We start from the raw sequence: 25194 nt of genomic DNA, 5'->3' as shown, positions 1-25194 counted from the left end.
AATAACTTTGGGTGGGGTGCTGGGGATGAAACCTGGGGCCTGCACATGTAGGCAAGTCCTCTACCACTGAGCTACATCACCAGCCCTAAGGAAGCAGAGATTACAAGTATGCATCACCACGCCCGACTAGAAATATCCCTTAGCCGCCTGTTCCTGATGGACATTTAGGGGGTTCTGACTATCTGGCAGCAAACTGCAGCAGTGAACAATTTTGGTTTCTTCTTTTGCGTGATTTCCTCCGGATAAGGGGTGGGGTTACAAGTTAGATTTTGAACTTTTGGCCTCTGACAGTTTCACCTTACTGGAAGATGTTATGTTCCCGTCCCCCTGCCATCTGTGACCCAGCCCCTGCCTTCGCGCCATGCGGTTCAGGCTCTGTTCCTTCCAGGGCGTACTGGGCTGTCCTGACGCCCAGTTTGGCACCTCGGCTGCTCTGTGCGTCCCTGAGGCACTAGGGAGATCATCCCTGAGAGACGTGTCTCTTCTTGCCCCCAGCCTCACGCTAGTCCTTCGATCCCGGGTAATGAAGCTACAGAACAATTTGCTATGCCAGGCATGGTGGCGCACGCCTGTAATTCCAGCACTCGGGAGGCGGAGGCAGGAGGCAGCCTGAGCTACAGACTGAGGGCCTGTTTCCAGAAGCCAAATCAAGCCAAAATAACTTAAGTCTGCGCCAGGGGCAGAGGCAGAGGTGCGTTATAAAAGCATTGATTCACTCAACAAGAACTTGCTGAGAGCAAGAGCAAGGCCCTGCAAGGCCCTGGGTTCAGTCTCCCGTACTGAAAAAAAAAAAAAAGAACTTGCCGAGCAACTACTAGGGGCCACCGTTACCCCCCCAGCAGTGAATCAGAGTCAACACAAGCAAGAAAGTAAAAATATAGGGTGTTTGATGGTCACTCAAGCTAGGAAGGAAAATCCGGCAGGGGAGGGGAACTGAAAGTAAAGAGAAGCTAGCGAGACCTCCCTCGGAAGTGATAGTAATAAAATAACAACAGGTAACATTAATGGGGCGACTTCTACGGGCCGGTGCGCTGCGACACACCCATACGACAGCCCTTTAAACTCAGCCACGACCACGCGAGGCGACCGCAAACGCCTGCAATACAGAAGGGCACAGAGATCCGCGCAGTCCCGGCTGCAGGCCCCGCCTCTCAAGGCCCCGCCCACCCACCCCAGACCACGCCCTCCCAGGCCCCGCCTCTCCCCGGTCCAAGGACGGGGTCGAGGTTGGCGCGGCAGGGGCGGCTGAGTATGCGCAGGCGCAGAATGCAGAGTGCGCAGGCGCAGAGCGCATGGCGACGTGGCCGGCCCGAGCCCGGAAGTGGACGGTGAGAAGCTGCTGCGCACCGTTGCTGTGAGCCGAGTTGGCTGCTCCTTCTCTGCTGCATTGCCCCCGCTGGCACCAGCATGTTGAAGAAATTCGACAAGAAGGACGAGGAGTCGGGTGAGGGGCTCGTGGGAGGCTTGGGGAGGCCCGACCCTCCCTGGGCGCCCTCCTTCGGGATCTCTGTCCGCACCCGCAGGCCGAGGCCCAGGGAGGGGTAAGGGCTTGTGCCAGGGTCCGCAGCTGGTCAGCGGCAGGGCTCGGAGACCCCAGTAGCAGGTGCTCCGCCGCCCCCACTCTGATTGCTGGGTGACCTTGTGCGGGTCACGGTCCTCTCTGGGCCTCGGTTTCCCCATCCCTCAGAGGAGGGTGCGGGGCTGGATGCTACCTGGTGCTTTTTTCATCTGACTTTTTGGTGTGTGCCAGGGTTGTGTTGGTGCTGGCCATCCTAGGACGTAAACTGCAGAGCCATTGTCCTGTGGCTGGGAACACTGGCCCTTTCATTCATTCATTCATTCAGCAAACATATATTGAGCACTTACTGAATGCTAAGCACTGTCCTGTGTTTAGATACTGTAGTAGAGCAAGTGGGACCCTCAGGGCCTGATCTGGGAATGTTAGAATGCCCGTACAGTTCAAGAGACAGACATCAACTAGGTAATCACACACGTAATTAATTACAAACGTGCCATTTGCCATCAGGGACACTTGGTTACAGGTAGTTGGTGGTTCCTGGCACATAGGGAGTGGACTAAGTTCAGGTTGCATGAATGGATGCAAGACAGGACACAAAAGAAGGCCCAGGAAGCCTGACCCAGTCCTGCTGGTAAGGGGTCTCCAGAAGTGGAACCTCCTTAGCAAGAGTGGCAGGGTCTAGACAGATTGAAGAGCCTGGTTTGCCATTCCTGAGGTGTTTGGACTTTACTTGGTAGGTAATAAGGACATCTTTCCCTGACCTGAGTCTAAGAGTTAAACTTGGGGTCACAATGTGTAATCAGTCTTCCATGTTCTCCTTGGCTGTAGGTGGAGGCTCCAACCCATTCCAGCACCTGGAGAAAAGTTCGGTACTCCAGGAGGCAAGTGTCATTTGTCCTCTGTCTTCCTTGTGAACACTCACCATAAGTGCAGTCAGAATACTCAAACATCTAGAGTGCTGGCTTCAGGAACCTGTACCTGGGAAGAGAAAAGTATTATTCCAGAAGACAGTTTATTACGAGTCCGTTCATTTCTCTTTCTGGCTAACTGATTGATTGCTAAGTAACTAGTAAGTCAGCACACCCCTAATTATTAGGTGAGATTTCAGGAATTGTTAATAGGTGAGGTGAGAAAAATGAACTCTTTCCTCATGAGAATAAGCTTGGCTAGGCAGGTGCATTATTTACTCTATGACCTCTCAGACCCCGTGTGTACTTGGGGTGGAAGAGAAGTGAACTGGCCTGTAAGGTAATATCCTTGGTTGTTTCTTCTTAGGCCCGTGTCTTTAATGAAACTCCCATCAACCCTCGGAAATGTGCCCACATCCTCACCAAGATCCTTTACCTCATTAACCAGGTAACAGGGTGAGAGTGGGGCAGGGAAAAGGGAAGCTGAGACTGTTGAAAGGGGTGCACAAGTCCGAATACACCCTTAGGCTGTGTGGTTATAGTAAACAGCCCCAGTCTGGATCCCCTGAGCCCCTAGCTCTGGTATGTTGCCTTTGGTAGAGCCCTTGCAGGGGCTGAGGATCTGGTCTGTGCTGACCAGCAGAAAGAACCATCTGATCTCTGTCCCAAGCTGAGGCTTCTTTCTCTGTCAACACAGGGGGAGCACCTGGGGACCACTGAAGCAACCGAGGCATTCTTTGCCATGACCAAGCTCTTTCAGTCCAATGATGTAAGTGCTGGTCCCAGCTCTCTTGGAGAGGTAGCAGCATGACAGGGTGGTGGGAGGGCCAAGGGGACCTGACCCCATTCAGCATCGAATGCTTCAGTAGATCAGAGGTCTCTTCTTCAGTCTGCCTTATTGCTGAGCAGAACACATAGGGCTTTCCCCCATGTCTTTCCCAGCCCACACTCCGTCGGATGTGCTATTTGACCATCAAGGAGATGGCTTGCATTGCAGAGGATGTCATCATTGTCACCAGCAGGTGAGTCTTTGGGTAGTGCATGGCTCTTCTGATAAGTTCCACTGAGAGGCCAGGTGCCCTTTCCTCCTGTGTCCTCGTCCTCGGTTACTCCTGCCCATCCTGTGCCAGCCTCTAGCACATCCTGCTTCTCTTTCCTTTTCCTGGACTTGGGCACAAACCCTACTTCTCTTCATTCTTTTTAGTCAACCCATCTAGCCTCATATGTTCAGAAAGACTTTGGTTAGTACTAAGAGAGACCTCATGAAAACAGACATAGAGAGGGCAAGAGGCACATGAGCATGTCTGCTTGCCAAATACTGGTTCCTGCATTAGGCTGAGTGATTTAGGGGACAGGTGTCAGTAAAATATAATCCCTGTCCTTGAGAAATGGTGCTCAATTCCTGTATTTTTTTTCTTGCCACAGTGTGTCAGTGGGGGCCTGGGAGTCCATATGTTCATGTGTAGGTGCATTTAAAAAAATATTTTAGTGTATATAAGTCCATGTGTAGCTCTGGGAATATAGCAGCAAACAAGACAGCCATGGCCTCAGCAGCCTCAGAAGCCTCAGAATTTAGAGGGAAATAACCAGGCAGCCCTTAAGATGCAGTGTGAAATGACTTATTGGAAGTGGGATGGGCTGTAAGAACAGATCAGAAAGACACCAGCTTTTTAAAAAAGAAAGAAAAGGAAAAAGAAAGGCACCAGCTTGACTTTGGACCAGAAGAGACCTTCCAGGAGAATGGTGTGTGTGGAGTTCTGAAGGATGAAAAAATTGCAGGATGGAGGTGGAGATGAGAGATGAAATTGCTCCAGGCTGAGGCAGCAACACATGCAGACTCGAGAGGAAAGAGTGGAGTCTGTTGGGGAACTCCTCTGTTTTGTGCATTAGGAATTATGGAAATGTCTTAATAAAAGCAGGGGAGTGACCTGGTCAGTTTTGAGTTTTACAAAAATCCCTCCACCTGCTGTGTGAGTTGGATTTGGCTTGCAGAGGTAAGAATAGAAGAGAAGCACTTGTGTAGTAATCCAGGTGAATGCCGACAGGAGCTGGGACGAGTGGGCAGGCCCAGGCTCCCTGCATGTCAACAGAGCCTTCTCCCTGCTGCAGCCTGACAAAGGACATGACTGGGAAAGAAGACAACTACCGGGGCCCAGCTGTGCGAGCACTTTGCCAGATCACTGATGTGAGTGAGCTGCCCATTTCCTGCTTCCCAGGCTCTTGATTGAAGGCTACCCCAGCTCACTGAGCTAGGTGGGGTAGGGTGAGAGTGGTGTACAGGAATATTTGAAAAACTTTTCCTCCATTTTCCCATACTCCTCTGTACCCCATCGCCTGCACTCCTGAGGGCCCCTCCCGCCTGCTCCTTGTCCCCACAGAGTACCATGCTGCAGGCCATTGAGCGCTACATGAAACAGGCCATCGTGGACAAGGTTCCAAGTGTCTCCAGCTCTGCCTTGGTGTCTTCCCTGGTATGTAACTGTAGCTGGGGCCCTGTAGGGGGTAGTGGGAGACTGAAATAAATGCCATAGTTTGGTTTTCCTCAAGTCTAAGAGTCCTGTTTTCTCAGTGAAGACCACAGGAACTCAGGGTTGATTGGGAAGGGCCGGGTGGGTAGCCTTAGCTCATCCTGGGGTGACAGATTGCTGGCAGGAAATCTGCCAGCGGGGGAGAATGAGGGTGGCAGCTGTGCTGTCTGTCATGGTCTCAGGACCAGGATGGTGGGGAGGTCCAGCCCAGGAGTGTGATGGGGTATAGGGAGACATTCCTGCCAGCCCCATGATATGCCCTGTTGCCCACAGCACCTGCTGAAGTGTAGTTTTGACGTGGTCAAACGTTGGGTGAATGAGGCCCAGGAGGCAGCGTCCAGTGATAACATTATGGTCCAGGTAAGGTATGGGCAAGAGTGGTGCAGAGGACACTCTGACAGTGGGCGTCCACTGGCCACAAGAGCCTGGTGGCTCCTGGCCACAGCAGGCTTTAGTCCTTTTGTTATTACCTTGAGGGCAATGCTTGGGGGCTGGTAGCCGGCAGAGCTTGTTTGTAGCATGGCTGTCACAGCTCATCTGGGCCCTGGCAGGCAGAGGGTGCCTTTGTTCAGGCCTTTGCCAGGCTGGCTTTGCAAGCAAAATGTTGGAACTTCTTGGTAGGGCTTCTGTCTGCACAGCTCTCCTCAGTGACTCAGGCCTGGTTTCCTTGTCTGTAAAACGTAGGTGAAGGGTCTCACCTCACACAACCCCTCCAAACACCTCTGAGGGTCAGACACACTCGCACATGGAAAGCAGCTGCCAGGTCCTGGCCCTCACATATCACGTGGCTAGGAAACAAAGGAACAGGGGGGACAGGAAGTGGCTGTGGTACCTCACATCTCCAGAGGGGGCTCCCTGGATTTCCAGTCCCCCAGGCCCAGCTTGGCCATGAGTCTGGGCAAGCGAGCAGGGATAAGCAGGTTGGTCCCCATGGCAGTTGTAAGGTTTCCTGTCCACTGGGTCCTATCTGGTACCACACGGTGCATAACTCCGTCCCACCTCTTGGTGGATGACACTGGGTCTCCAGCCATTCCTTTCAGGTTTGATGTCTTGTCCCCTCCACATCCATAGTCACCATGCCAATCGAGGTCCTTGCAAAATTGGGCTGGAAACAAGACCTACAGACATGTTTGTGTGTGTTGAGCACTGTACTGCAGGCTGTGTACACAGAGTATCTGGGGCATGTTGCAACCCTCTGTGTGGTTACAACACAGAGCCCATGAAGCCCAGAGCTGCATGGCAGGTAGACTTGGGGCTCACATGCCTTTGTCTCTTGCTACCTCTATTCTCTAGTACCACGCACTGGGGCTCCTGTACCATGTGCGGAAGAATGACCGCCTGGCTGTCAGTAAGATGATTAGCAAGTTTACCCGGCACGGCCTCAAGTCTCCCTTTGCCTACTGCATGATGATCCGAGTGGCCAGCAAACAGCTGGAAGAGGAGGACGGCAGGTGAGGACTCTTTTGTCTCCTGCCAGCTGGATGATGCCTCATTCATTCTGCCACGCCAGACTGTCCACAACTTCTTTTGCCACCCTTGTTCTTTATAGTCGTGACAGCCCACTGTTTGATTTCATCGAGAGCTGCTTGCGCAATAAGTATGAGATGGTGGTATATGAAGCTGCCTCAGCCATCGTCAACTTGCCAGGCTGCAGTGCCAAAGAGCTGGCCCCCGCTGTGTCAGGTCAGCATGCATTTCTTCACCCAGCTGCATTTGTCTTTGCCTACTGGGAACCAAGCATCAGGTCGGGGGAGAAAATGCCCTCAAGCAGTCATGGTCTTGTGTTAAGGAGCCAGGGCCCACAGGGGCACCACTCTGTTAGGCACTGTCACAGGCATTATGTTTTGGAGTAGGCCCTGCATGCTTGGTGGGGCTGAGCTGCCAGCTTCAGGAGAGAGCAGTATGAGGGATGTTGCCAGCCTGAGCACTAGAGCCTGACAGCTGGGCTTGAGTCCTAGCGCTGCCCTTTGCAGATAAGCTCCCCAAGCCTTACTTCCTCTCTGAAATGTGGAGGATGATTGTGCCTATTATGCAGAACTATGGTAGGCAGAAAATGTGTGACCTGCCTGGCACCAGAGCAGATGCAGCACTGTAGTGGGCACAGCATGAGGGTGCATTTGTGGTTATTGGAGAATCCAGCAGCCTCAGCTGGTAGTGTTCGGTGTCTCATCTGCAGGCCCCTGTGCTGGTGCTGGGGTGAGAGCAGTGAGCGTGGGTAGAATGCTAAGGGACTGGTTCTGGACGGGATATGTTTAGGGTTAGAAAAGGAGAGGCTTGGATTCAGAGTGGAAGAGAAGAGAGCACTCTGGAAAGCAAAGATGAGGCAGAAGTGTTAAGAGTATTTTCCTAATATTCCCCACAGTGCTGATGAGCCTAGTTGGGGAGAGAGATGGGGTCATTGTGGAAGGTCAAGTCTCCCTCCTCAGAAACAAACCAGAGAAGCAATGAATTCATCCGCTGAATTGGGTAGTCATTAATTCCTTTATCACCCATATTTCCAGAACATTGAAAGACATAAAGTAGAGGCTTCAAAATAAATATACTATTTTAAGAAAAAAAATTTAAAATATCATGGAGAGGAACATGGAATTCCAGAATACAGTTATCATATTCAGGACTGTGTTTTAGCATAAAGCTTAGCCCTGAGCTTCTGGCACCCAGGCAGAGAGATGGATATGGTGCCTGACAGCACTTGGCACCAAAGGGAAGTTGTGTTGGTTCCCGTGGACCTGACAGGAGAGATTGGTGGATTTTTACTTTATAGCGCGTGCAGTGTTGGTTTGTTTTCTTTTAGTAGTGGAGGTTGAACTTGGCCTTCACCTTGAGCCACTCCACGAGTCTTTTCTTTGTGAAAGGTTTTTCAAGATAGGGTCTCACAAAGTATTTGCCTGGGCTGGGTTCGAGCTGTGATCCTCCTGATCTCTGCCTCCTGAGTAGCTAGGATTACAGGCATGAGCCACCAGCACCCAGCTTCAGTGCTGGGTTTTAACACTGCGTCTGCACTCAGTGCAGCAAGCCTAGAGTTGGCTTTTGTGCCTCAACTTGCCTATTTGTAAAATAGGGGTTGTCATAGTAGTTGCTCCTGGTGAGACGAAGCTCACCACTCAGTGAGGCCTAGCACACCACTGGTGCTCAGTAACAGCCATTCATGAGGCTGTGGGTCCTTGCCAACATGTCCAGGCCTCTGCTCATGGCTCAGTGACCCAGCATGAGGATCTATTTGTTGTAGTTGTTCGCTGAACAGAGGGTTTGTCTTACCTGCCTGACAGTGCTCACACACCCTTGATGTGTGTGCTCCTGGGAGGCCTGAGTCTTCCAGCTGCCCATCCCCGAGTGTGGCTGGCACATGGCATCTGTCTCCCACAGTGCTCCAGCTTTTCTGCAGTTCACCCAAGGCTGCCCTTCGCTACGCTGCTGTCCGCACCCTTAATAAGGTAAGGGCCCAGGAGTGTGGAGAATGAGGGCCTGGCCTCTTGGCCAGGGTTCAGGGAGGCAGGCCAGAGCTAGGGGATGGGAGAGAGCTGGTCCTCATTATTTGTTCAGATTGAGGAAGTGAACCTGTTGAGGACATATGACCAGGCCAGCCCTTCCTCTGAAGTGACAGAGTAGATCCTGCCCTCTCTGTGTCTCTGACCTCTGCAAACAGGTGGCCATGAAGCACCCATCAGCTGTGACAGCTTGTAATCTGGACCTGGAGAACCTGGTCACAGACGCGAATCGCAGCATTGCCACACTGGCTATCACCACACTCCTCAAAACGGGCAGTGAGAGCAGCATTGACCGCCTCATGAAGCAGATCTCTTCCTTCATGTCAGAGATCTCGGATGAGTTCAAGGTACACCACACCCTCTACCTGCCGTCCACATCTGTAGGCCTTGTGCTGGGAGTGGCCTGAGGACTGGGTGGCCTGAGGCTTGGTGGAGGGTGGGCAGTTGCCTTTGTGGGGATTGGACCCGGGCATATGCACAGCCCTGCTTCTGGGCCTTCATCCCCAGTCCCTTTGAACCCCAAGAACAGTGGCTGCCAGGCCAGCCAGGTTCATTTATTTCTCTCGAAGTATTTATGGGGCACTGAGGAGAGACTATGGAATCTCAGGAGAGGAGACCGAGCAGTGAGCAGGACAGGAGCCTGCAATCATGGAAATTCCTTCTGTCAGGGGAGGTATGCCATTAGCAAGTAAACATGTAATTCAGTGAAGATCCACAAATAAAGTAGAAGTTGCCAGAGAGCCTGGCCAAGAAGGCCATTCTGAGGTGAACCAGCCAGAGGTGTGGGAGAATGCACAGGAACAGAGACCAGCTGGGGATAGGTGTTTGGGGCTGGTGGAGGTGATGATGGCAGAGCAGGTGGGCTGAATCACTTGGGGTCTACAGCTCATGAAAGAGTTTCGATTGCAAGGAAGACATTTGGAAAAGTGAGAATGTGTTTCGTTTTGGTTTGGTTTTTATAGTCCTTTTTTTTAACCCCCTGAGACATCTCATGTAGCCCAGTCTAGCCTCAACTCACAATCCTGCCTCAGACTCTTGAGTGCCAGGATTATAGGCCTGACTCACCACACCCAGCTTTTGTAGTACTTTTTATACTTTTATTTTGAAATAAATCATAGAAAGATGCAAACAAATAAATTAAAAGGTCTGAGCACCCCCTCTGTTATTTCACAGTGTTATATAAATGGAACCACGTAGTGTGTTATTGGAGAGTTTTAGTCAGAGCGACAATAAATAGCATGTACAATTAGAACACAGCAGGATAGATTCTATGGCATGGTGATGCAGAGTAGAATCTGCTCTCCCTGTGGGTTACAAGAACACTGTTAGACTGATGGCGGGGTGAGAGTTGCACATTAGAACCCCTTTCTGGAGCAGGAGAGAGGGGTGGGGAGAATCATGTGAGGAGCCAGCTTTCAGCTGGGTGTAGCCTGAGGGCTAAGCAGGTGAATACAGCAATGACGCCACCATTTTTACTTTAGGTTGGCAGTGCCGCTTCCAGCCTGAGGAATAATGATTGTGGTTGTAGACTGTTGAGCTTGGGGTGCCTGCAGACATGGCAGTACTGTCTAGTAGACAGCAGAAGATGCAGATCTAGATGTGGGTGTCACTGGCATACAAGAGGAGGTGAAGAAAGGCATGGTGATGTGTGCCTGTAGTCCTAGCACTTGGGAGGCAGAGGTGAGAGGATCGAGAGTTCAAGGCCAGCCTGAGCTACAAAGGAGGACCCTGTCTCAAATATTCAAAAAAAGGAGGTGAAAGCCAAGACAGGAAATAAGATTGCCAAAGAGACTGAGACTAGAGCAGAGGACAGATTAGAAAGAGACCAGCAGGATGGAAGCAGAGCCAGCAGAGGGGACATGTGGGAACCCTGGGGAGCAAGAAGGAGGTGGGACAAGCAGGGAGGTGAGACCCACCCTGACATTTCAGTACAAAAGCATGGTTTGGGGGACTCAGAATCTGACTGGGGCTTTGGGGGCTGCCATGTGCCACCTGCTCTGGGTAGGCCAGGAAACGTTGCCTCCAGTGTGTAGTGGACTCCTCTTATCTCTTTGCCCTTGTGCTGTGTGCCAAGACCTGGCCTGACCTAAGGAGACTCAATTGGCATTTAGTGAACTGAGTCACCTGCCTGGTGGCAGGGCTGTTGTTCATGCTGGTCTGTTTGATGCAGGTGGTGGTTGTCCAGGCCATCAGCACCTTGTGTCAGAAGTACCCTCGCAAACATGCTGTCCTTATGAGCTTCCTGTTCACCATGCTTCGGGAAGAGGTAAGACTGGGGCTCTCGGGCAGGCCAGCTTTCCTGGTTCCAGGCTCAGCCTCCTTTGTGAGAGTGTGCTCAGGTCACTCTGTGACCCAGTGATGCCTGCAGCCCTTTCTACTCCTGTGGACAGATGGTACAGACCCACACTGATTGCTAGTGGTTCCAGTCTTGACCACAGGTGCGCCAGCCTGGCATTGAAGGCATAGCAGATGCTCCAGGGACATGCCTGGGCAGAAGGTGGGGAAATGCATGCTCTCCACTGAAGGAATCCAGTGCAGAAGTGTTCCAGGCCCTTTTGTGGAATTGGTGCTAATAATGTGACATGTGTTGTACTCTGCTCCTGATGTGAATTAGTGATTTCATTTCTTGGATATCTCAACAGAACCATTGCCTTGGGTGTTTGGGGTTTCTCAGGAGTGTTAGAAGGGAGAAGGGCACTAGTGCTCAGTGAACCCTCAGCTGTGGCTTGGCACCTCAGAGACAGCATGCTGTACATGCAGCCTCATTATCCTCCTCCTGGGGCCTTGTCATCAAACCTTTTTTTACCTTCAGATGAGCGATCTGCCTGGGGGTGTAGCTCAGTGGTAGAGCACTTGCTTAGGATGTGTGAGGTCCTGGATTCAATAACAGTACTGCAAAAAAAGAGTAAGGAATCTGAAGCTCAGAGCAAAGAGACCTTCCTATGAACACCTGACCAATTATCTGAGCCCAGATCCATCTGGGTCCAAAGCCTGAGCTCTTCTTCTTGGACCTCCCAACCTCCCAGAAAGATACACGTCTCCATGCAATAGTCAGGTGAGATTGCTGCACTCAGACATGAGGACAGCTTATCTCTAATCAAACCTGTGCCCACAAAAGCCTGGATGCTTAGTGACTGGACCTCTCAGAACCTGCCAGACTGGCTCACTGTAGTCCTGAGATTAAAAGTAGTGTTTGAGGTTTAAAGCGCACCTACCCCTGAAACAGCTTTGTTGAATCATCATTTGCATACGCGCAGAATGCTTTTCAGAATACCCTGTGAGGTAAACACACCAATGGCCCGAGTCTCACAGAAGGAAACCGACTTACCAATGGCCATAAAACAGAAGCTGTAATCTGGGAACAGTGGTCACACCTGGCTCTCAAGTTTTATTTGCTCTTTGTGTGTGTGCTGGGGATCAGACCAGGGCTTTGTGCATATGAGGCAAGTACTGTACTACTGAGCTAAACCCTCAGCTCAGCCCAGTCCCTTGGATTGTACAGTTTAAAACATTTTGAATTAGAAGGATAGAAAATTTACCATCTTAGTCTTTTTCTTTTCTTTTTTGTGGTGCTGGGTATGGAACCCCGGGCCTCACACATGCTAAGCACATTCTACCACTGAGCTATATCACCAACCTCTCCATCTTAATCTTTTTTGGGAGTGGTGGCTGAGATGAGATGGGGGTCTCAATATGTAGTGTAGGCTGACCATAAACTCAATCCTGCTTCAGCCTGCCTACTTCTGTGATTACAAGTGTGTACCTCTATTACCAGATTCGGGGCACTGGGTCCTGGGGCCAGAAGGTTCTTAGTGTCAATGTAAAAAGATCAAGGATGGACACAGAGGAGACTTAAGCAGGAGCAGGTTTATTAGTGCAAAAGCGAGCATGAGTACAGTGAAAGTGCATTCTTCAGGTGGGAGGGCAGGCTCAAGAAGGAGCAGCTGCCCTGACGGTCTAAAGATCCCATGCTTCTCTTGGGGTCTGTGTACTCAGTGTCCCATGTTACAAACTCCTCCTACATGTCAGGCAGGGGAGTTCCTGGCCTTGCATGGTCAGACTGAGACTGTGTGTAACAAGTTCCCTGTGAACGGCAGCAATCCAGCCTGTGTGTGTGTGTGTGTGTGTGTGTGTGTGTTGCTGGGGTTTGAACTCAGGGCCTACACCTTGAGCCACTCCACCAGTCCTTTTTGGTGAAGGGTTTTTTTTGAGATAAGGTCTCCTGATCTCTGCCTCCTGGGTAGGTAGGATTGCGGGTGTGAGCCGCTGGTGCCTGACTTTCTTCTGTTTATTTCATTTAGCATGATGTCTTCAGTGTTCATCCAGGTTGTAACTTGTGTCCGAATTTCCTTCCTTTTAAGGCTGAATGGTACTCCTTCATAGGTAGCTCATGTTTTGTTCATCTATCCATTTGTTCATTGGTGGACACTTAAGTCGCTTCCATGTTTTAGCTGGTATGAGGAATGCTGCTGTGAACCTGAGTTCAGCTCTCTGATTTCAGTTTCTTTTTGTCTATACCGGAAGTAGAATTACTATGCTTAACCTTACAAGGAACTGCCATAGTGTTTTCCATAGCAGCTGTACCACCTATTCTGCCTGTTGTCTTACCTCAAAGTCAGGAAGGAAAATACAATCCAAACTGTTTCCACTAGACTCTTTTTTGTGTGTGTGGTACTGGGGTTTGAACTCAGCGCCTCATGTTTGCTAGGCAGGCACTCCTACTTGAGCCACTCTACCCTAAACTGCCTTCTGTAAGAACTAGAAAACCAAGCCTTTTGTTTTACCCAGGAGCCTTGCCTCCAGGCTCAGTTGGGAGCAGTGGCTCTGGGCCTCATTTGTCTCTGAAGGGAGCAGGCTCCAAGGCCAACTCAACCTCTCCCTCCACAGGGCGGCTTTGAGTACAAACGTGCCATCGTGGACTGCATAATCAGCATCATTGAGGAGAACTCAGAGAGCAAGGAAACGGGGCTGTCACACCTGTGCGAGTTCATCGAGGATTGTGAGTTCACTGTGCTAGCCACCCGCATACTGCACCTGCTGGGCCAGGAGGGCCCCAAGACCAACAACCCTTCCAAGTACATCCGCTTCATCTACAACCGCGTGGTCTTGGAACACGAGGAGGTCCGCGCGGGTAGGTCTGATCTTCTTCACCTTCTTCAGTGATGTCCTGCCTCATAACCGTCTTCTGCAACATTGGAGCAATGGTCTTAGATATTATCTGCTTGAATGGACGGGACCTTGATGATTTGTTGATTTTTTTAGTTCTTTTTTATGTTGGGTTTTTTTTTTTTTTTTTTTGGTGGGGGATGAGGTGGCATTTTTTTTTTTTTGAGGCAGGGTCTTGCTACGTAGCTTAGGCTGGCCTTGAAGTCATGGCCCTGCCTCAGCCTCCAGGTGCATAGGCCTGCACCACCAGGTGGAGCTTAAAAATTTTTTCAAGTAGTAACTTCTTCAGATACAATTCACACACATTAAAGTTTACCCTTTTAGGACTGAGGCGTGGTTCAAGTGTTAGAGCACATGCCTAGTAAGCATGAGACCCTGAATCCCACACCCAGTACTGCCAAAAAAATAAATAAATTTACCTTTTTCTGTAAAATATGTACAATAGAGTGAGCAACAATCTCATTATTATCTTAGTTTTGTTTTCAGTTTCTTTATTTTTATATCCTGACTGGGCAAATTTCTCTTAGAAATTGGTATCATTAAGTAATAGTGCCCGGCTCCAGTGGCTCACTGATAATCCCATCTACTCAAGAGGCACAGATCAGGAGGATCTCAGTTCAAGGCCAGCCACAGGCAACCCAAGACCCTACCTCAAAAAAAACCTGTCACAAAAAATTGCTGGCATAGTGGCTCAAGTGATAGAGCACTTGCCTAGCAAGTAGGAGACCCAGAGTTCAATGCTGCCCAAAAAAACCCTTAATACTTTATTTTCTAATTTGTATTGATCTAGCTTTAACTGCAAATTGAGGCCTTTGGAAGCGCCGGGCCTGGTGCTGTAAGCTATTTCTGTGACCTTGTCATTGCTAATTTGAGAATTGCTCCTAGAATGGGAGCATAGGTGAGGTGCCAGGATCTGCCCAAAGCCACTCATTGGAGAGGTGGTGACTTTGAGCCTCTTGTCTCTTCTGCCTAAAGACCTACCCTGAGCACTGAAATGGTGAGCATCCAGGCACTTTGGGTAAATCACATTTGCTTCATAAACACAGGCGCTGTGAGTGCTCTGGCCAAGTTTGGAGCCCAGAATGAAGAGATGCTACCCAGTATCTTGGTACTGCTTAAGAGGTGAGTATGGAGGACCTTAGTGGATTACAGTGTTCCCTTGTCTTTTTTTTTTTTTTTTACCAGCTACAAAGGGGAGAAAAAATACACAGCTATTAATTGTTTAAAAAAAAAAAACCAGTAGGGTTAGTGGAGTGGCTCAAGTAGTAGAACATCTGCCTAGCAAGCACAAGTCCCTGAGTTCAAGACCCAATACCACCAAAAACTAAAAAATATGATATGATAGAAGCAAGGCACTGGTGGTTCATGCCTGTAAATCCTAACTATTGAGGAGGATCACAGTTTGAGGCCAGCCCTGGCCAATATTTCATGAGACCCTATCTCAAAATACTCAATACAAAACAGGGCTGGTGGAGTGGTTCTAGTGGTAGAATGCCTGCCTAGCAAGCGTGAGGCCCTGAATTCAAACCCCAAGGCTGTCCCCCCACCCCCTCAAAAAAACAGAAAGCATAGGAAAGATTAAAATCATATGCAAAGCCCACCACTGAGACATGGCCATTGATAATGTTAGAAACAGCTACATTGAGAAATGAGTGGCACCATACAGCTCATGCATTTAACACTTAACACGTAAGTGCTTTGTAGCATATTCAGTTTGTTGTGAACCATGACCTCAGTCAGTCTCAAACATTTTAATCACCCCAAGAGAAACCTGTGTCCATTAGTCAACCTTCAGTCCCAGGAAGTTACCAGCCCATTGTTTGTTCGTTTGTTTTTGGTGGTGCTGCGGTTTGAACTCATGGCCTCATGCTTGCTAAGCAGGCATTCTACCACTTGAGCCACTCTGCCAGCCCTGTTTACTGTTGGGTATTTTCAAGATAGGGTCTCACAAACTATTTGCTTGCACTGGCTTTGAACCTCGGTCCTCCTGATCTCTGCCCCCTGATTAGCTAGAATTACAGGTGTGAGCCACCAGTACCTGACTATTTTTTTATATTTTTTCATTGCTGTGGATCAAATACAGGGCCAAACACACCAAGCAATTTTATTTATTTTGAGACATTTTTTCAAAAAAACAGCAAGTTTCAGGCTGACCTTAAACTTCCACCATACCTATATGTTTTATTTATTTATTTTTTTGTGGGACTGGGGTTTGAACTCAGGGCATCATGCTTGCAAAGCAGTTGCTCTACTGCTTGAGACACACCTCTAGTCCATTTTGCTTTGGTTATTTTGGCGATGGGGTCTCTTGGACTGACCTCAAACCTCAAGCCTCCTGATCTCAGCCTGTCAAGTAGCTAAAGTTATAGGCATGAGCCACTAGTTCCCAACTTAATTTTAATTTTTTTAAGAGACAAGGTTGCTTGGTGTGGTGGTGCACACCTGTAATCCCAGCACTGAGGAGGCTGAGGTAGGAGGATCATGAGTTCCAGGCCAGCCAGGCTAAGAGCCTGCTTCCCCCACCACCCCTATGCAGCCCTGTAGGGCCCTTCCTGCCACCCTTACTGGGCCCCAGTCAGTAGCACCTTGTGTCCCGGCTGCAGGTGTGTGATGGACGATGACAATGAAGTCAGGGACCGAGCCACCTTCTACCTGAATGTCCTGGAGCAGAAGCAGAAGGTCCTCAATGCAGGCTATATTCTAAATGGTGAGTCTTCCCGGCCATCTGACCCAGCATCTTGCGGGAGCTCTGGTCTTTCCTGTGGCTCCAGAGCAGGCAAAAGTCAAGACAAAATACTCTTGGCTACGTTGCTATGACCTTGGAAGATAGGTCATGCAGGTCACTCCCATCTCAGTGGAAAGAACTTAGTGTTTTAATTTTTAAACCATCATTATTAATAAAAACTTTGGTTTTCACAGCACTTTACCTTTTATGAACTGCTTTGTATCTGTGTTTACTCCCCACACCAACTCTGGATAGGAGGGTGAAGATAAGGAGTGAGACCCAGAGGGTTGTGATTTTCTCAGGGTCAAACCACCTAGCATTCATAATGGGAGATCCCAAGGCCTAAGTCTTCCAAGGGTGTTTCTGGTGCCATCCAGACAGAGGGACTGCTCTCTCACTGCCTTCTAGGTCTAACAGTGTCCATCCCTGGTCTGGAGAGGGCTCTGCAGCAGTACACTCTAGAACCATCGGAAAAACCTTTTGACCTGAAGTCTGTGCCCCTGGCCACCACACCTATGGCAGAGCAGAGAACAGGTAAGGCCTGCAACCCCCATTCACCAAGTCCTCAGGTCGCAGCCTCATTGCCAAGGTGCTGATTGAACCAGGATGTGTGGTGCTGTGCTCAGAGGGTCTGACCTTTCCCTCCTCCATCCCAGGAGATGGAGCCCCAGATGCTCTTCCTCACACGCTCCACACACTTGGGAGCACTGGAATTTATAATATCTAAGTAATAGCAACAGGGTCCACACCATACTGTGACAGGACCTGTGGTCACCAGGTATGTTTGCTCTACAGAAAACACGCCAGTCACAGCAGCCAAACAGCCTGAGAAAGTGGCCGCCACCCGGCAGGAGATCTTCCAGGGTGAGTAGTGCTGCCCAGGAATCCAGCAGTGAGATGGTGTGGGGTCATGTACTTCCCAGAGCCTAATGCTACTGATGGCCCAGGACTAAGAGGAAGAACTTTAGAGGCTGGAGGTGTGGTTCTGCGGTAAATGCTTGCATGAGCAAGGTCCTGGGTTCCACCCCTACTTCCAAAAAGAAAAAGAAAAAAGAATAAAAACTTTATTAGGTTTCTCCTGAGTGCTGAGCCCTGGAGACTGGAGGCCTTTTGACACTTTTGACCCTCAGGCACAGTGGGTCCATTTGGAATCTTGGAATCACAGATGAGAGAGTAAAGTGATTTGCCCATGGTTGCATAGATAGGAAATGGAATGGCTGGAATTATCCCAGATCAAACTGCCTCAGAGCTGCCTTCTTGCCCAAATTGTGAGGGCTCAGGTCCCTAGGTACCAGGCCAGTTCAAGATGTCTGATGGAGCACAGCTGTGGTCAGAGGTACTGATACTGGTTTTAGATTCTGTATGTATCAGTCCACATTATCTTGTAAGGTTTTTTTATCTCGTGTGTGTGTGTGTGTGTGTGTGTGTTGGGGATAGAATCCAGGTCCTCTTGCTCATGCTAGGCAAGCGAGCTACAACTGAGCTATACCCTCAGCCTAGTCTTGCTTTTTTTTTTTTTTTTTTTTTTTTTTTTGTAGTACTGGAGTTTGAACTCAGGGCCTACACCAGTCCTTTTTTGTAATGGGTTTTTTCGAGATAGGGTCTCATGTATCTGTTTGCCCAGGCTGGTTTTGAACCGTGATCCTCCTGGTCTCTGCCTCCTGAGTAGCTAGGATTACAGGCATAAGCCACTTGGTGCCTGGCTAGTCTTGCACTTTATTTAAGAGGAGAGGCTGGGTCTAATCACATACCAGTTTCTCCAATGAATTCTACTTCAAGGACTAGCCCAGGCACCTCTTCCTTCAGGAAATCCTTCCTGCTCTCCTGAGCTCTTCACTTTCACTCCTGCTCTGTCTGAAAAGTTCTTCAGATGTTGTCTGCTGTAGCACTTAGTACAGGGCCTGCCTTCCTCAAAGCAGGCTTCCAGTCATTATTAAGTGAAATCTCCCCTTTTCCCTTCAATTCCAGAATCCTGTCTTTCTTAACATGTCACTTTTGAAACTAAGAGAGACTTGTATCTTGAGTTAACTTGAGTTGACTCTGTCCTGAAATCTCTTGATCTGTATCAGTTTCCTATTGCCACTGTAACACAGTGCCACAAGCTCAGTGGCTTAACACAGGCGGCTCATGAACACAGTTGAGAAATCTGTAGAACAGGTAAGAGAGCAGCAGCCGAAGCCATTATAGGTGGACACCTGCCAAATGCCTCGTTCGTCTGCATTATTACCTTCAGCCCGCAAGGAATACCAATACTTGCCCATGCAGATGTCCTGTGACCCTAGCTATGGCTCTTCCTGAGCAGCCCAGTGCCAGAACCTGGTTATCTCGTGTAGGGAGAGGCCTTACCAGGTACCCATGGGCCCTTTTGAGTAGGGTTTTCTGCAACATTCTGATTCTGAAGGAGCTCTTTGTGAGGCATGGTGGCCATGCCTGTAATCCCAGCACTTGGGAGGCTGAGGCACGAGGATCATGACTTCAAGGCCAGCCTGAGCTACATAGTGAGACCCTGTCTCAGGAAAAAAAAACCCAAAAAACAGAGTAGTTCTCCATCATACATTTGTCTTAAGCAGCCAATGGTAGGACCACTTTGCTCTTTCTCCTGATTTTGTAGCTGTAACAGTGTGTACCACAGCCTCCTAGTTCTTCCCAATCTCCACCTCCTAAGAATCCTTGCTGAGCCTCTAAAGGTGAGGGAATCTCCAAATGGGATGAGGCCTGGGACACAGGGATCTTCTAGTCGACTTGCTGCTCCTGAGGGCTTTCATAGGACAGAGGGGAGGAGAACATTTCTGGTCGGGGGTGGTACAGCTTGAACGAGAAATGAGAAAATGTGCAAATATATTCAGGAAACGAGTAGCCAGCTGTACACAAACAGGTATGGTGTAAGATCTTGAGAACTGGTGTGGGAATTTATGAGATATCATGAAAAGCTAGGCATGGTGGTATAAATCTGTAATCTCAGTACTCAGAGGGCCAGGGCAGGAGGATCACAAGTTCAAAGCCAGCATCAGCTACATAGCAAGACCCTGTCTCAAAACAAGAACAATAACAACAACAAAAACCCATCCCATGTTGGTGTGGCAATTAAGAAGCCAAGTGAATGTGGCCTGTGGGTTTCAGAGCAGTTGGCAGCGGTTCCAGAGTTCCATGGGCTCGGGCCCCTCTTCAAGTCCTCACCCGAGCCAGTGGCCCTCACTGAGTCGGAGACAGAGTATGTTATCCGCTGCACCAAGCACACTTTCGCTGACCACATGGTGTTTCAGGTGAGCAGGGCAGGCAGAAGCTGCTGGCACAGGCACCCAGAGAGTGGTCCAAGGTGTGATGTGCCTCTAACCTCTTGAACCAGGACCTCTCTGGCTCCTTCAGCCAGACAGAGCCTGAGGCAGGGGCTGGGGGGCGGTCCACTTGGCCCATGGCGGGGGGCACCTCCTGGCTCTTCCTGTGCAGTATGGTTTGGACCTGAGCAGTGTCTGAGTTTCCCCCATCCTGCAGTTTGACTGCACAAACACGCTCAATGACCAGACTCTGGAGAACGTCACAGTACAGATGGAACCCACTGAAGCCTACGAGGTGCTTTGTTATGTGCCTGCCCGGAGCCTGCCGTACAACCAGCCTGGGACATGCTACACGCTGGTGGCCCTGCCCAAGGAGGACCCCACAGCTGGTGAGCACTTTCTAGATGCCATCCTGGCCTTGTGGGAGGGTGAGGATGGAGCGGGCAGCTCCTCGATTCAGTCCTAAGAATAGGCCCTTGTGCTTTTCGTGTAAGTACTCCCATTCCTGTTCATAGGTGAGGAAACAGGCTCAGGTTAAATGAATTGTCTTCGTTAGCACCAAGGCCCATTTGGTACTCAAATCAGTACTTTTTCATTATGCCACTTTCTCTCTCAAAGATCGGCATAAACTACAAAGAGCCCAAATCCACTCCTCCCAAGGAAACTAGCTTCTTTTTCCATACCTTGGACCGTGGCCTAATGACCCACATGGACACAGCATTCTGCATCGGCTTTGCTTTCTTCTCTCTTTACCTTGGACTTTTGACTTGACTTTCCTGTCCTACAAACTTGCTGGGATTGGATGGCATGTCACTGCTGCAGATAGTAGAGGCCTGGAGAGCAGACTGTGGCCACCCGCCTGTGGAGGACTCATCTGCCTGCAGGCTGGGGACTTCCTGACCACTCAGCTGTTCCTCCTTACAGTGGCCTGCACATTTAGCTGCATGATGAAGTTCACTGTCAAGGACTGTGACCCCACCACAGGGGAGACCGACGATGAAGGCTATGAGGATGAGTATGTGGTAAGCTTGTGGGAGGCCCATTTAGTGCTCAAGATTACAGAGCAGCTCCCTATGGGAGCTGATAACCAGACCAAATCTTGCTGTTTTGGTTTACAGTTCTCTTTAAAAGAATTTTTTTTAACTTACAAAAATACATGTTCATGTATAAAAAGAAAACATGAGAAATAAAAAAGTATAAAGAAACAGGAGAATGCTATCTATAATCCTTAGGAGTCCTTCTGTGGGGGAAGTCATATATTTGAGGTCATGTGTGCATTATAGATCTTGCTGTTTTCACTTGAAACCATTACAAGTACTTCCCCTTTTTTGAAGGGGATAGGGGAGTGCCTTGCACATGGTACATACTCACTAGTTTCTAATGGCTTTGGTCTACCACAGCATTAAAACCCCTCTGCTCAGGATGCATTCTGAGGAGAGTAATTGGGTGACAGGGCAGGCATGATTTTAAGACTTAATTGTCAAGTTACATTCTAGATAAATTGAACCCATTTGCTGAACAGTCTTTTTGTGAACTAATGTAGCCCTTTCAAATCCTCCTCTCTGAGCAAGGGATCCCTTGGAGGGTCGGCCAAGGGGAGGTGATTCAACACTTGATGCCATCCAAGTATAGACCATTATGTTCAGCCTGGGGACATGTTGTTAGAGCTCCTTATGACCAGAGAGGGACAGTCACTGTGGAAAGCAACAGGTCGTAGTGACTCTAAGGTAGGGATTGCCATAAGACTTTTCCCCTTGTAAGAGCTGTGGCTGAGGCGTCCCTTCTTTCAACTGCGTCTTGCCCGTGTGCACCTTACACCACAGGAGTAGGGCTTCAGTGAAAACCTGCTGGGTGAATGAAAGGAGAACCCTAAGATACATGCAGTCAGTCCAAGGTAGGTGGGTGGGAGTAGTATGTGTCAAGTTCACAGCTGAGATGGAGATGGGGCCCAGAACATGTCAGGCTAGAGGATACATCAGAGCTACAGGGAGTATCTGCCAAGGCCGAAGTGGCTGCTGCCAAAGCCTACCACTGGCCATGAGCACCTCAAGAAAGGGTAACCTGGCCGAGTCACTGTGCCCCAGAGCTGGCCAGTACTCAGCACACCTGGCAAGCACCTGCTGAGGTAGCTTCCGGGCAGGGATGAGTGCATGAGGCTAGAGTAGAGGCCATTTCTAAATACATGGAGCAGGGAGTCTCTCCTCCGGAGATGGGTGTCTAACATCTACTTTCTTCTGTCCAGCTGGAAGATCTAGAAGTCACTGTAGCTGATCACATCCAAAAAGTCATGAAACTGAACTTCGAAGCAGCCTGGGATGAGGTAGGGGCTGCGTTTGAGAAGGAAGAAGCATTCACCTTGTCTACCATCAAGACACTCGAGGGTAAAATCCCGGGGCTGCCACCTCTAGACTGCCTGCCTTTCAGAACCCCTGGCTACTGCTGGGGGGAGGGGAGATGGGGCGGGGGAGGGTGGCCGCGGTGGTCGCTGCAAGCCGGGGGTCTCTCTGGAGGGCGGCGGTCCCCCGCGGGGGGACCCTGCTAACTCCCTCCCCTCTTCCTTCCAGGGCTCCAGGGCCACATCTACAGCACATATGTCAAATGCCACTTAACTAAAAGCCCTTCAGAGCATGGTGGTGGGGTGGGGGCTGGGATGTAGTGTAGCTCAGTGGTAGAGTCAATACTTAGCATGCTTGAGACCCTGGGTTCAACCCCCAACACCAAAAGAAAAAACTTACATGTGTGTGTGTGTGTGTACGCATGTATGTGACTTAATGTTGCTGCGTTTTCTCCTCACAGAGGCTGTAGGCAATATCGTGAAGTTTCTGGGAATGCACCCCTGTGAGAGGTCGGACAAAGTGCCAGATAACAAGAACACCCACACACTGCTCCTGGCCGGTAAGCAGCATCTCTGGTCAGGAAGGCCAGGCTAGCTCACAGGTGGGAATGCCACTAGCTCTCAGGCGGACTTCACTGGGAAAGTACACTTTAAGCTCTATAATAAGACCATGCCTCCCCCACCCCCAACCTTTGCCACCAGCAATCCAGCTTCCCTTCCAACAGGACCAGTGTCGCTGTTACGAACAGCACCTGCACGTCTAGTCATTCTGTGGCTGGTACACAACTGACAGGACCACGGTTCTCACCCATTCCCCGCCCCTTGTTTTGAGACAGTGTCTGCATATGCAGCCCAGGTAGGCATCAAACTCGGGATCCTCCTGCCTCAGCCTCCTGAGAGCTGGGATTGCAGGGTGTGCATCACCCACCTGGCTGCCATCCCCTTTGTTAATGCACTTGTTTATGTGGAAATAATATGCGTTGTTCTGCACTTTGCTTTTTACATTACAGTGCATTTGCGTGATAATCTGTCAACATGTAGAGCTTTCTTCTTCTTTTAATTGTGCTAAAATACACAGAACATAGATTTACTATTTTAACCACTTTTAAGTGTTCAGTGGTATTATGCATATTACGCACTACTGTGCAAACAGGTCAAGGTGGTTTGCATTTCTCATTCTGATAAGCGATTTCCAGCTGTCCTCCATAGGAATCAGGCACCGGTCCTTCACACCCTAGACAACACAGTGTATCATCACACTTGTGCATTTTGCATGAAGTTAAGCATCTTCCACTTATTCCCTTTTCTATGACTTGATTGTCCTTTTTCTAAATGTCTAATGGGCTGGTCGGCATTTTCTAACAAGAATGGACAGTTATGCATTTTATCTTACACATTTTCACACATACCCCAAAACTGAACAGTGTAATGAACCAACCCTACCTACTCCTACCTGTTCCATTGTCCATACTACCCAAGGCTCTCTCCTCCGAACTATTTTCATGCAATTTCCTGGATATAATTCAAATGTAAATGTTTTTGTAGCTATGTTTCTTACAAGAGAGAATGACCCTATATTTAACATAAAAAGGGCAATACAATAATCATACCGAAAGCAATTAACAAAAGGAAATGGGGGCTGGAGGAGTGACTTAAGTGCTGACCTGAGTTCAAACCCCAGTACCACACACACACACAAGTTACTTGGTCTGGTGGAATGGCTCAATAGTTCTTGTGTAGGTAAGCTCAGGGCCCTGAGTTCAAACTCCAGTACTGTGCTTTCTGCCCCCAAAAGAAAGGGATTTTTTTTCCCTTGGTGTATAATCCAGGGCCTGTGTCTGCTAGGCAGATGCTCTACAGCTAAGTCACACCCCCAGCCTGGGTGGTTTTTTTTGTCCCCCCCAAGTGTTTATAAACAGGTTGGAAGGACGCTGTGCTTCAGTGCATGCTCACAGCTGACAGCCCATCCTTCCTGGTCATATTGAAGCAACTCAGTCCCCTGGGTCTTGTGGTTTTCTCTTGCTGGGGCTGTCCCCTTCATCTGTGCTCTGATTCAGCCACCATGTGTGAGAACCTCTGTGACATCAGGTGCAAGGCCCATGTGCTCAGGGATTCACTTGAGCTTTGCAGGAGCCTGAAATACAGTAGCATTACTATTCCCACCACTGTGTTGAGGGTTCTAGAGCTCAGAGATAAACTGACTGGCACAGGCCTCACCCCATCTCACTCCAGCTCTCCTGTCCCACTTCGCTGCACCAGAACTTCCTGACACCACCCTCAACCTAGCTTCCACTGCCACACACTTCTATTTCTCTCTTCCTTTCCAGGTGTGTTTCGGGGCGGTCATGACATCCTCGTGCGTTCTCGGCTGCTGCTTTTGGACACAGTGACAATGCAGGTGACAGCTAGAAGTACAGAGGAGCTGCCAGTCGACATCATCTTAGCATCTGTGGGCTAAGGGTCCAGCCATGATCAGCCCTGCTCCTACCTTTTACCCCCACACCACGAAGAAGTCACACCTCCCCCAACAAAGTGAAAGAGCTCCTTCCTGAGCTTCTGTGTTCAAAAACAATCAGGAATCATTGTGATTTTTTTTTTTTTAAATCTGCCCCTTCATCCAGGACTGCTAGGGTTATATGTTTAAAAATAGGGTATTTGTTTAGCTTGTCCCAGCTCTAGCTGCCTTGCCTGCAAGGGAAAGGACATCACAAATGAATAAAATGTTTGCACCTTCTCTTGAATTTATCCCTAAAGAAACCATCTTATCTGTACAATAAATGAACCTGTATTTATGAATGATAGCTTCTTCTGAAAGTCAGAAGACCTCCCTCCACCAAGTCTTGGCACCACAGCCCTGTGACACTGGTTCCTTCTCTTGGTCCCAAGGTGGAAGGAGCAGTACAAGTGTGCAGGCTGAGGTCCCAGTCATCTTCATGCCTTCTCACACCCCGCTCCTTCCTAGAAGTCAGGCAGCATCAGCTCCGAGGTGCAGCGTGCCCTGGAGATCCTGAGTCCTGTTCGGTCCAGTTCCGGGAACTTTCACTTGAACCAGACAAGCAGGCTTTAAACTACAGCCAGGTGGTCTTAAGTGGCCTCAGTACACCTGGGTAGCCTTTTAAAAGTGGGCCTCCCTTACCCTCAGTGATTTGGGTCCTGAGTACCCGGGGAACTCTTCAAGGTCTGTTCTGGTGCCCGTCACGCTTGCGGGTGATTTGTGTGACGCCCGGCGGTTGTCCCGACACTGAGGTCA

At 49.5% G+C, this 25194-nt stretch overlaps 1 protein-coding gene across 1 annotated transcript; it reads left to right on the top strand.

Moving 5' to 3' along the window:
- Positions 1-1266: 1266 nt before the first annotated feature.
- Positions 1267-24678, top strand: Copg1 (COPI coat complex subunit gamma 1). The gene is made up of 24 exons (XM_020179535.2): positions 1267-1444; positions 2348-2400; positions 2795-2875; positions 3125-3196; positions 3370-3449; positions 4537-4612; positions 4806-4898; positions 5229-5315; positions 6249-6406; positions 6505-6638; positions 8322-8389; positions 8602-8790; positions 10614-10709; positions 13331-13574; positions 14656-14731; positions 16213-16316; positions 16743-16868; positions 17130-17198; positions 19455-19597; positions 19827-19998; positions 20534-20631; positions 21852-21990; positions 22406-22504; positions 24272-24678. Exons 1-24 carry the CDS (start codon positions 1408-1410, stop codon positions 24400-24402), a joined length of 2625 nt encoding a protein of 874 aa, XP_020035124.1. The 5' UTR covers positions 1267-1407; the 3' UTR covers positions 24403-24678.
- Positions 24679-25194: the final 516 nt, after the last annotated feature.

This window comes from Castor canadensis, chromosome 10, assembly GCF_047511655.1.
Source record: "Castor canadensis chromosome 10, mCasCan1.hap1v2, whole genome shotgun sequence".
Taxonomy (NCBI): Eukaryota; Metazoa; Chordata; class Mammalia; order Rodentia; family Castoridae; genus Castor; species Castor canadensis.
The sequence above is the reverse complement of the archived record's forward strand: the minus strand, read 5'-3'. Positions and strand labels throughout refer to the sequence as shown.

Bases quoted from the DNA above. Each gene is read 5' to 3' on its own strand.
- Copg1 (XM_020179535.2), top strand. From the start codon at position 1,408: ATGTTGAAGAAATTCGACAAGAAGGACGAGGAGTCGG. The intron at 19,598-19,826 runs GTGAGCAGGGCA...CCCATCCTGCAG, and splicing joins CTGACCACATGGTGTTTCAG to TTTGACTGCACAAACACGCT. The intron at 21,991-22,405 runs GTAAAATCCCGG...TTCTCCTCACAG, and splicing joins TACCATCAAGACACTCGAGG to AGGCTGTAGGCAATATCGTG.